General features: G+C 38.6%; 1 protein-coding gene across 1 annotated transcript in view; it reads right to left on the minus strand.

Annotated features, from left to right (window-relative positions):
* Window positions 1–530: 530 nt before the first annotated feature.
* LOC139917174 (A disintegrin and metalloproteinase with thrombospondin motifs 19-like) overlaps window positions 531–12,800 on the minus strand; it is a 53,854-nt gene continuing 41,584 nt past the window's right edge. The window contains exons 19-24 of the mRNA XM_071906249.2: window positions 10,817–10,985; window positions 10,327–10,462; window positions 6,830–7,034; window positions 4,256–4,408; window positions 2,487–2,664; window positions 531–682 (exon numbers count right to left, since the gene is read on the minus strand). Coding sequence (XP_071762350.2) covers window positions 531–682; window positions 2,487–2,664; window positions 4,256–4,408; window positions 6,830–7,034; window positions 10,327–10,462; window positions 10,817–10,985 — 993 coding nt within the window. The remainder of the gene's footprint in view (window positions 683–2,486; window positions 2,665–4,255; window positions 4,409–6,829; window positions 7,035–10,326; window positions 10,463–10,816; window positions 10,986–12,800) is intronic.

Consider the following 12,800-nt stretch of genomic DNA (forward strand, 5'->3'; position numbering starts at 1 on the left):
TGTGTAAGCAGTGGTATCAAGTTAAAGAATCTTCATGTCAAGGATTACACACAAATACTCGACTCAAGCTTACAATTCAGCACCATTGTTTTGGACAGTTTTGACTGTAATCAAGATGTTCTATTTTGAGAGCCTTACATTTATTTCTTTAAAATAACGCAGGCTCACATGAATCCATGAAGTGAGACTTCTCACAGTCAGATTGTCGATACGCCATTACCAAAAAAGAAATGCGCAAGAATAAGCACCATTAATATATTAAATATTGTTCCTAAATCAGCTTAAGGTCTATTTTCCGAAATGGATTCTGGATGAAGGCTTGCCAACCATAGCACACTTAAAAGCTGGACATAGCTGGTGTGACTTCATGATGCTACAAATCACTACTGAAATAAAAAAAATTAAACTGCAGTGCTTATAATCTGGTTAGGTTTTTGTTGTGTGTGGTACAATAAGTGCACATAATAAACATAAATTTGATCTGGACGCCTCGGTTTGCCCCTATGCAGAGGGTGGGTGGTGGGATGGGGTCAACTCCTCTGCTGCATCTTTTGCGCATAAAACTCCCGGCAGGTTTCACAGCAGCGCTGATACCAACGCATATCCTGGCACAGGTTCTTCTCTCGGATGACTTTGCAGTAAACTGGCCACTGGTCTCCTAAACATTTGAAAGTAAGTGCAGCTGGGGAAGGAAGAGGAAGGAAGAGTCAGTTGATTACGTGTATTATACTCTGAATGTGCTCCAATTTGTGTATCAAATGTAATCTTTGAAAAAGTTAAAATGTTGAAAATTGAAATATTGTTTTCAAGAACATACATCAGAATGGCCATTGCAGCTTTTCACCCATGGGTGGCAGTAGTATATCAATTTACAATCTAATCTCCTCTTGCATTGCCCATGTCAAATTCCCTCATAAAAGCACAAAAAGCATGTGTTCTGTTCTGTAACAGAGTGAGCTAAACTCTACACTTAACTGTAAATATAACTAGAACCCATATACAAATCCATTCAAACTTTTACTGTTTATAACATTAACATAATCACATTTTAGGCATTTTGCTGACATTTTCTTTCAGAGTGATTTACAATGAGGGCAACAGCAGAATAATCTTAAATACCTAAATCACTAGAATTATAAGCAACCAATAGAACGCAGTGCAAGGACCAGAGCCACAGCACCCTGACAAGAGATATAAACCCAACCCTACTCTACCCTAACAAACAGCACTTTTTTTTTATTTTTATTTTTTTTTTAAACTGTGCATGTCATAAAGGTCACCAAATACAGTAACAATAATACAGATATTGTATTTCCAAAACAATGCAAATGATAATTTTTGTAGAGGAGTGTGAACACTGAAACAGTGATATCTTCAAAAAGGTCTAAAACATTTAGACATTCAGACTGATTATCAAATGAATGCTTGTAGACCAGGTTATAGGCTCTTTTCACAAACATGGCTGCCGTACTTCCGCAGGGTATAGCTGCATTGCCAGCAATGTTAAAAAGCAAACTTTCTGTCACCCATAACTCTGTCTGTGATCACTAATTTTGTGTTTCAACATAATATATAACACAATACAGGTGTTGTCACTGACATATCTTTCTGTTTCTGTTGTCAGACGACTGCAACGCTATAAAAAAAAAAGTGATTTGAATGAGGGTCACAAAATGCTAACTGGCAAACCAAGGCTAACGCTAATTTCTGTACTGTTAACATTTTATGACCCTCATTCAAATCACTTTTTTATAGTTGCGCAGTCGACAGAAAACAGAAACAGAAAGATATTGAGATTGGATATTAAGAGATCGGATGCAGCTGGATGAGTTTGTAGCGTTTAGATTTTTACTTCCCATTCATTTGAATGAGGCCATGAAAATAGACTGAAAACTGACATTTAACATGTTGGTGAACAGATTCAACAACAGACCCTGCTACTGTGATTTTCAACTGACTGTGGGTCCAACGTTTTAGAACATCATTTCGCCAAATAGCGGAGGGATACCATTTACGAGAGATAGTTCCTGTTTTGGGAGACCAGATCTACTTGTTAAATACTAACACTACTTTAGTGTTAAGCAAGAATAGAAGTGCAAAATGACGAAGGACCCAAGATTGCTTAATTCTCTTAAAAGCAGGGTCTGTTGTTGAATCTGTTCACAAACATGTAAATGTCAGTTTTCAGTCTATTTTCTGGCCTCATTGAAATTAATGGGAAGTTAAAATCTGAACGCTACAAACTCGTCCAGCATCTGATCTTGGTGATTAGTTTATATTATGGTTTTCATGGTGGTCGAGTGCCAAATAACCCCCATGTTAAAACTAAGTGGAATATTACTTTAAGCGAGAAGTGAGTAAGAAACCACAGGAGCAACTTGGCATACCTCACCAGATAGGGATTTAACAGTGATTCCCTGTGAAGAGTTGTGTGAAAAGGGCAGGTATTAAACACAGGAGTGCAGCAAGTGTCATGAGATACTGACCCAGCCTGGGCGAGGTGATGGTGTTGACGTTTATCCTCTTGTTGCATGTTTGCTGCTGGCATGGCCGGTATGCTGCCGGTTTCTCTGAGGGGAAGCACTCGCTGCTGTGGCGGCCGGTGACCTGGTGCATACACTGGATCACCCTCGACTGCATGCCTTTACCGCAGGTGACCGAGCACTGTCAGCACCGTAACGCAAAGTCACAGTCATTAGCACAACACATTGTACATGCCGCCTCACCTGAAAATCAACATAATGTATTTTGTATCGGCTGCAATGCAGCTGTGACCTTCAATATGCTGCAAAAATGAGAAGGCCAGTCAAAACACTCAACGTTATTGTATATTATTGAGGGAAGAATGTATTAATGGATGAATTACCTGAAAAGGTGATATCCCCAAAGCATGAATGAAGAGCTTTCTTTTCATTGTTTTCTGTCAGATTTTGAATGTTATCGTTCTGTGTAATCATGAATACTATTTGTATGCACAGGGGCGGACTTAACGATTTGGGGGCCCAACGCAAAGACAAGCATGGGCCCCCCTGAATCCCACCCCTCTCCCTTTTTAATCCATCCTTTCTATATATTACCTTCAAGATGGGGCTGAGGAAAACATAAGTGCAAGGGCAGTTTTTCTTTTGTTGTTTTTCTGCCCCACTTGTGTTACTTCTCTCTCAGCTACTAATGCAGTGGCAAGGAAAATGATCTTAAAGCCAAGTGGCAAAATCGCACTAGAAGTTGTATAGCCCACTATAGCCTGACTGATTAGGGGGGGTGGTCATGACTCAACAAAAGAGAGGTGTTTTATATGTACATTTCTGTTATATTGACTGAAAATATATACTGTATACAATACCAGTCAAAGGTATGGACACACCTGATTGAATGTACTGTTTTTCATTCTCTTAAAGCCATTTTGATCTAAAGGCTTCTGCTTAAATGCTTGAAATGTGTTTCTTAGACAAATATAAACAGTGAAGTTGATCCTATGTATGAATTTCTTTCCAAAGCCTTTGCCTTTCCATCAAGGCAAAGGGCGGCTACTTTAAAGAATCTAAAGTATAAGATAGTTTTGATTTGTTTACCACTTTTTTGGTCACTGCATAATTCCATTTGTGTTATTTCATAGTTTTGATGTCTTTACTATTATTCTAAAATGTGGAAAATAGTAAAAATAAAGAAAAATGTGGTGTGTCCAAACTTTTGACTGGTAGTGTATGTACATACTGTATACTGGCCATGTATATACATATACTGTATATACATGGCCGGTATGCTGCCATGCCTGTGAAAATGACTCTTTCTAATAGCAGTGTGCAGATTCTTTGAGACCTGCTCATTTCACATATATGTAACTGCAAATGCAAACCAGTAGGTGACTAAGAATTGTCAAGATGGTAATGTGACAAGTCCATGACATATCATATGAAACCTGAACAATCCTGACACAGGCCCCACAGTAAATTACATGTCTAGATTATTCCTGCAACAGATCAAGAGATTTTTTGGCATAACATACAAAAAACCTGCATGTTGTGTTGAGGACTGACGATTTGCCACATTTTGAAGTCAGACCATCGATATCAAGGCTGAACATCTGTGTCTTCATCAAGTATTTAATCTAGGCAAATCACAATGCCAGACGCTAATGCCGTACAACTGGACTAGGGTTAGACCGATATAACGATACATCAGGATGAAATTGACCTGGACATTGGCCAGTCATGCCGTCCACTGACATCATCAAGACAGATGGACGGATACCCACCTTGGACCAGTCGCCAGTCCTCCAGATGAAGCATTTGGAGTAGTCTTCGCACTCCTCTACCTCACGGGGAAAGGTGGTCAGGTCACACTTGCTGCGTGGGTTGGTACATTTCACGAGCCTGTGGCGCACCCCACGGCCACACTTGCCTGAACACTGTAACACAGAGAAGGCTTAGATGGTGTGCGTCTACTGTAAATACTACTTGGACTGTGTCTATTAAAAATAGAAGTGGCCTGACTATATATTTCCAGAACTATTAAAGGTGCAATAAGTAAAATATGTTCCATAGGACAAAATTATCATTAAAAAAAAAACCTTTCATAATCCATATTTGAGTAAGCCATCAATACTGTAAGTAACATCAATATAATGTTAATGATGAACTTTTGGTAATGATGTTTTTCCCAAATGGATATGTAGCGTTTTGCAAATGAACTAAACTAACTGCAGCTTGGTCTGACGTTAGTTGCTTATAGTGAGAAAAGCAGGAATCTTCATAACACTGAAGAATTTGGAGCCACATGAAAGAAACGCTGATTGAGATATCGTCTCTCTATTGATACTTTTTAAAAAGTCGTCAAGGTTAGGCTCCTTTCGTCTTGTGCCAACAAACCTTGAGAGAAAGGGAGAGGGATGAAAATGCAGAGGGAGTGAAAGACAGAGGAGTGAAAAGAGTAGGACGTATCACTGCGTAAGCATTGATAGGACAATACCAGGAACCTTTAGGGCTTTGGATTAACTAGCCAACACATCAAGGTCTGACATCCTGTACACTTGTCTTGATAGGCAGTGAGCGAAGGGTTTCACTGACAGAATACAGCGTGCAATCCTCACTAGGAGTCGTCAATGTGAGTTATCGGCTGAGACAAAACATGAACATGCATGTCTGAATATTTTCTGGATCGTAAGAGCATTTAAGTATACAGTGGACTTAACATTTATCTGATTGAATACAAAAAAACAGTCATGGAAGTAACGGTGCATTGTGATGCTTTAGAGGCAATTTTTTCATATTTTATTAGGTAGTTTTAACTGTAATAGTTATACATTGCATGGCACAATTTCACTTCATTTTCAATCAGTTCCAGTTTGAATTTAAGTGAAGTGTTATAACTGTTTCAAAGTACATATGCTGGAAGGTTACATCCAGACAGAAAGGTTTCATAATCAATACCATAATGATCTCTGTATCATAGGAAAACCACACTTCATGTGTCACCATCTAAGGGAACTTAACATTTGAAAAACATTTAAAAACATTCACAAAATTACAAGTGCATTATAAGCCTAATATAAGCCAATCAGAAGCCTTTAATCAAACTCAACTTGGGGGCTGAGGCCATCTATTCAATATCTTGTATTCTCCGTATCTCATCAAATTTAAATGAACTCTTTACACTTAACTTTAATCCCCTGCTTCCGACCACAAAAGACAACTTACAAAAGGTGGAATAAATTGCCAATATCCCTCACAAAAAACCTGTCCATCCACCTTCAGGCTGTCTGTCCTCTTTTCCTCTCTGCAATGAATACATTTTACTAGAAAGGCAAAAAATCCTGAATAGAACTATCCACCCTCCAAACACCCAGGTCTCTTGGGGGCATCGAAGCTCCAAATTTGACTATTATTTCCTTTAAAACCAATTTCAGTACATTTGAAACTGGACACAGTACAATCAATACCTCAAGAACTGCCCATTAACGAGATGCCCTTCACTGACAAAACCATAAAAAATCACAGCTGCTTCAAATGTGAAATCCTCAATACAACTTTAATCACCTGGTGGAAACCAAATTACGTCCTCCACCCTCTCCTTCTGCCCTCGCTGCCCTCTGGCACAACCCTATGATCCAAATCAACAAGAAATCCTTTATATTCCCAACATGGACACAGAGAGTAATATCAAGCCTGGAACATCTATTCAGTGACAACTAATAGTAAATAAACTGTAGCTGCAAGCAGCAATTGGCAGGGTTCAAGCACCTGATGACCTCTGGGGTAAATGTGTGGATCATTGTGCAAGTGTGATCCCTGTGGCATGTTTGGTCTCTGAATGAAAGAATTTTATTCTACAATTTATAGTCACTGAGTTATGGGCATTTAAAATTTTAAATGTTGCTGTAGCGCCCCCTATTGGCGAAATGACACCAAATTTTGCACATTACCTCAGAGTAGAAACCTGCACAAGTGTACCAAATTAGTTATGTCACTTTTTGATGCATACCAAATTTAGAGACGATTGCCTCAACAGTGTAGGAGGAGTTCGCAAAAATAGGTTTTTGAGAAAATTAAAAGCGGTGGAAAATCTAGGAAATGGGCGGAAATGGGCGTGGCCTACATGGAGAGATGCGTAATGACCCAAGGTAAAGTGGGTTGTTATAGTGCCACCATCAGGTCAATTGGTGTAACTTTGAACCTATCTGCCAAGTTTGGGAGCTGTAGCTCTTATAGTTTCTGAGCTGCAGATACTTTTATGGCAGAATAATAAGAAGCATAATAATAATACGAACAAAAACGATAGGGTTCCAGCACTACATGCTTGGACAGCTAATAATTTGTGACTGCGGTCTTACCTCTGACCAGACGCCAGCCTCCCAGACAGTCAGGCAGTCCTGTCCCTCGCAGCGCTGGGTGAGGGCGGGCTTGGGTCGGGCGCAGTCCCTGTCCTTAGCCTTGACCAGGGTGCCGTTGGGCAGCTGCTGAGTGCAGGCCACCTGCCTGCTCTGTGAGCCTTTACCACAGCTCCGAGAGCACGACGTCCACTCAGTCATCATCCACCTAGACACACACAGGGAAGAGAGAAGAATACATGTTGATATATCCAAATTCAGAAAGGTTTCATTCACACTCATTTCAATGCTCTATATCTGTGTTGGAGAAACAAAGTAGCAATTACCTGACATTCATTACACTATATTTGAACAAGTACAGTTAATCACATTCCCATTATCTATGTACGGAAGAGGATTAGGGCCACATGTGAATTCTGACATTAAAGTCAGAATTCTGAGTTTAAAGTCAGAATTCTGAGATTAAATTCTTTATTTATTTTTTTCTCAGAATTTTAACTTTATTCTCAGAATTCTGACTTTAAATTCAGAACTCAAATACATTTTTCACATTTGGCCCTAATCCTCTTCCGTATATATGTGACTAGATTTTTTTTTTCTTGCTTTTATTTTAAAAGTATCCCCAGAATTAATTTTAAATTATGTTTTCAGGTAATGTAATAGAATACCATTAGAGTTGCATTTATCTCAAAGCCGTCCCAGCCCATCGTTAAAAAGCCTGTAGCAGCAACGTTTCTGCAAGTATTTACTTTACCAAATACAGCGGACATGAAGATAACTTTTTTGTAGAATGACACCGAGTTGAAAACCAGATCAAAGGACAGTGTTTTTTGAGCAAGTTTCAGCAGTGAAACGTGTCCTCTCCTCTCCTCTCCACTGAGAGTGACAGCCCACTTACCTCTGTGAGATGGAATTTTCACAGATGAAAATAACCAAATCAAAGTAGACACCACAGTAAATGTCTCTCAGTAGGTGTCTCAAGCTAGGAGCCAAACAACAAAGCACTTACAGAGAGGGTTCAAGCACAGCCATCACATTGATATGAGTGGGTATTGTTTTGCTTTAAAACGCTGAAGGAGAATGTTGTAAACATGCAATACAGTTGCAGTGGCTTCAGTGGCAACAGTGTTGATTTTAGTTTTTTTTTAAATGGGGGGTAGGGGCCGCTTCTATGTGGGGTCCAAGCACCATCAGTGCAAAAAAATAGGTTGAGAGTTAGAAGTGAACCATAAAACAATTAGAGCATATATCTTAGGATTGTTAAAGTTAAAGGGTAACTTCGGTATTTTTCAACCTGGACGCTATTTCCCCATCTTTTTGTGTCTAAGTGATTAAAGGGGACAACAATTTTTGAAATTGGTCCAGTATTGAGCGAGATCGCATCAGCCGGGAGCCGTGAAACGAGCTGCAATGTAATCCGACGGGGCAAATCGCACCGTCAATGTACGTCCACTAAAAGTTCTTGTTTTTGCCACTGACAGGCTCAGACTGTTATTATAAGTGTCTGACAACATTATGGAAAGGACCCTACAGAGAAATGAAATGTTTTTCTTTACCTTTCACTTGATCCGGTCTGTGTGTAACCAAGTCAAGTTGAGTTGTTGCAGGAAGTTACACACAGACCGGATCAAGTGAAAGGTAAAGAAAAACGTAAAGAAAATTGTTGTCCCCTTTAGTCACTTAGACACAAAAAGTTGGGAAAATAGGGTCCAGGTTGAAAAATACCGAAGTTACCCTTTAAGCATAGTCACTAATTGAACAGAACAGTCAATGTTTATGGTGTTCTAACTTTCTTTGCATGTTAAAAATTTTGACAAAATGTCAAAAAAGCTTCACTATGTAACTTTAGGAGGAAAGGTCTCAGAATTCTTCCATCTTAGGTCATCGCAAATAAAAAGAAAATCTATTTGAAACAATGAACACCACCTTTAAACCTTGAGGATGCTTCTGTACTATGCAGTATTGTGTACAGTAGGTCCTGCACTTGAATAAGTGACACAGTGAAACAGGAACTTTTTAGATGTACACAGAAAAATAAAGGTGTGAACTGGAACCTGAAAATGATTCTTCGTGATGCCATAGAAGAACCATTTCTGGCTCCACAAAGAACCAAGGTTCTTTAAAGAACCATTTCTGCACTCCTTTGCTTAGACACCATAGACACCATAGACACCTGCAATTGCACAATATATACTATGGAGGGACTTGGTTATTTTCCACATTTATGCCATTATCCACCATCCAATATCTAAGAATTAAGAACCTTTTAATATCCCAGAACCATATATGGTTCTTGAAAGGTTCTTTGTGGAACCAGAAATGGTTCTTCTATGGCATCACTCTGAAGAACCATTTTCAGTTCCAGTTCATACCTTTATTTTTCTGTGTGTAGCTTTTTGACTTCAAATGGTGTTCTAGCTTAGGGACCCAGACATGACAATTTTGCAATATTATGATGAGTCATTTTCACTGTCAGTTTCTGCAGAGCTATAAATAACGCTGTTGTATCTATGAACCATGCTGTCAACATACATTCATTTTACTTACATTTTAATCAATCATTTGAAAATGGTCTGTTGTTAAATTGCATATTATTTTTATGACTTTACTAAAAAATAAATAAATAAATAACCTCAATGAGAATGCTGTGCTCAGACCATTAGACTCAGTGCAACTCTAATGTGTGGCTTTTATCAGTGACTTGCAGACATGCAGTCACCCTGCACTTACATTTTCTAGGCCATCGTCACTGATTGCTATTATAACTTATTTGAGAAAATGCATCTGTAACAACTAGAACTATCCTGCTACTTACAACTGTTAAATGAATGATAATCCTCTGTCACCTTGTTTTGGCAACTCAGTATTTCATTACCTATCTGGCTTATATGTGTCATTTCATATTTAGGATTATTTACCATATCGGTCATTTATGCCACCATAAATGTACTAGCCTCAATGGTGATTGCCTTAAAAGGCAAAGCAGCTGAGATGCAAAGCAATCAAGGTCAGTTAAACTAGCTTAAAAAAGGTTCGCTGTCAAGACCACCCCAAGGCAAGAAATAAACTTATTTTAGACCAAAATCAAAAGCAAAAATAGATCACACCAATACCAAGGCCAAGTCAGGAAGAGCTGTTTCTAAGACCAAATCTTTTGAAATTGCTATATTAATAACATACTACAAAGGTATTCATTTATTTTCTATTTGGAATGCATACACAGTGCGGCCTACACATTTGATATGTGAACTGTAAAACTGTAAAATAGTAGTAAAAAATATTAGGGTGGTTCAACACTGGATAGCTTGTGTTGTGCGTTGATGTACAGTATAACGCAATTTGCTGACATTCTGAATTTGATAGCCGTGTTGAAGATGCAAACAATACATTGAGACCAGAAACTGCATCGTCTGGGTTTGGCCAAGAGATTTTGAATTTGTCTTGGATTTGTCTGAACATTTTACACCCAATCATCTACACCCGTTTTGTTGAGTCTTTACCTTGTGTAGCATGGCTGCTCATTGCACCTGCGGACCTGAGGCTCTGGTTTGGTCAGGTGACGGCACTTCCTGTTGTCCACCACGCTATTCGTTTTGTTGACAATCTTAGCGCAGGTAACAATCGTCTTCCTTTCACCTGTCAAACCATTATCAAAGCAACGTGTTAACATAAATAACAGTTAGCTAACAGTTTGTTCAGGTTAACTGAGCTGACTCTTCTCAAGCTACAACTCAGAGTGTTTTGGAGTAGAGACTAGAGTTAAAGACAAGACAGTTTACTGTGTCACAGTAACCTACACTTGGAAACACATCTACCATATCGCACTATTCACTTTTATTGTTGCAGTGTGGATCTACACCATTGATTGTATTGCACCAGATATTTCTCTTTTTCTGGCATGGTTATGATATTTTTAGCCGTCATAAGCAAACAAGTTCTTGCAGCAGCTGTGGTTCGTAGATTTCTGATGCTACAGCAGAGCCTCTGTACCTCCACCACACACAGCATGGCAGTCCTCCCATCCGGAGTGGGTCCACATGAAGAGAGCATCGCTGGGTTTCGGCCCAGAGACTCGCCCTCCCTGATGTCCTGGACCGTTCTCTTTAGGGATGGTGTACTCGTAGTGGACACCGTGACTCTGCTCATTGAACAGCAGCACCTGGGTTACAGAAACAATGAATGTGTTATGGAGACAACTTGGTTAGCAATTTGGCATAAAGCAATACTTTCAAATTGACATAACCTGATGATATATCCATTATGTCAGGGTCCAAAATGATTGAATTCTTCTTAAGAAACCTTGTTAATATATATTCCTGGTTTATACAATAAACTCAATTCAGTTCATTCAATTCAATTCATTTAGATCAAATAAACTGCAATTCACATAATGAGTGTACATTTTCCTAATTGTCCTTATACAGTAGATTTGATTAAAGCATTGAAAAGTATTGACACTAACCCTCATATACATTATGTTGCACTGTAAAAAAAAAAAAAAAAAAAAAAAATATATATATATATATATATATATATATATATATATATATATATAATTTGTAGATACCTCAGAACTTGAAAACCATTACACATTGTAACATGTAACACAGGAAACTTGAGTGTGGGACATAGAGTGTGAAATAGGATTGCTACATTCCATTAGTTGTTTTCATTAAGTACAGTAACACTGCAAGGATTGTCTGTAGTTTCCCTTTAAAAGGGAGGATGTTCAAAATGGTCCAGAACAAGCTGCTCTATTTCTGTTTTGAAGGTTTGTATTTCATGGGCCTTGGTTTGATCTTATCATCCATGCAGAATGGAGAACTGTCATCATAAGATTCAGTTAACATCAGGAGAACGAGCCAGCAGCAGAGTCTGGTGCCCATTTCTTATGGTGAGTTCACTTTCTGCTTGACCTGGCTCTGTGAGCTGCTGCCCACTACTTTCTTCCACCATCGCTGTGCTCCTAATCTCATTTGGAGCACTGCTAGGCTTGTTAGGAGCTAATCCTATTAAAATTATAACCCTAATTCTTGCCATGACAGAGTGCCGCTGAGCACAGCCAGCTAATATTACGGACACATCATGTTGTCAATCATTACTCTGCTATAACATGACGGTAGGTAGTGGGGATTAATGTTTTTTTTTTTTTAAATATTAACAGTATTCAGTCACGGGAGTGAGCCTCTTTCTGTTATTCCTGCAAATCTTGTTTGTAAAAAATCATGTTTTGTTGAGTATCCAATAAAAGTTGTATTTTAGACATTCGGACAACAAACCCTCTAAACTGCGTGAGGCCATGCAGGGTAGCTTGGAGCTCTATGGCGTTACTTAGAACAATGTCAAAAAAGACTTGTGCGTGATTATCTATATTCATGCATAAATACATTTGTTATATACAAAATTGGGTTTTCGTACACTCTCGTACAAGTAAGGTCATACACAAAACATAAAGTCATAAAATTGTGTGTGAAACAGCTGTTAAAATATGGATTTTGACAGTTGTTTCACATTTTTCGATTTGTATTCATATTGAAGAAGTCGTAGACGTAAAAATCCATGTCATAGCCATAAATCTTTAAAGTCGTAGCTTTTGCACGAGAGTGTACGAAAACACAATTTTACATACAACAAATGTATTTATGCATGAATATAGATAATCACGCACAAGTCTTTTTTGACATCGTTCTTACACCATAGAGCCCCATGTAAAACAAATGGTTTGTCATGCACAGAAAAAAAAAATGCACCAAAAAAAAGTGTCAAATATGTCCCAACTGGGCAAATTAGAAAACCAAAAACGATAAGGCCAATGTCTATTTCAGTCAGGAACACTCTCGTCATAGAGTTAACCATTTATTGCAACAAATGGAAATACAGTTATGCTTGGCGCTGATGGCTCCGCTCTTTAGATGCTCCCTGGATTAGCCAAGCAGCATGCTAAGCCAAAACAGGGAGCGCAATGCAGAAACCC

The sequence above is a fragment of the Centroberyx gerrardi genome, chromosome 2 (genome assembly GCF_048128805.1).
Source record: "Centroberyx gerrardi isolate f3 chromosome 2, fCenGer3.hap1.cur.20231027, whole genome shotgun sequence".
NCBI lineage: Eukaryota > Metazoa > Chordata > Actinopteri > Beryciformes > Berycidae > Centroberyx > Centroberyx gerrardi.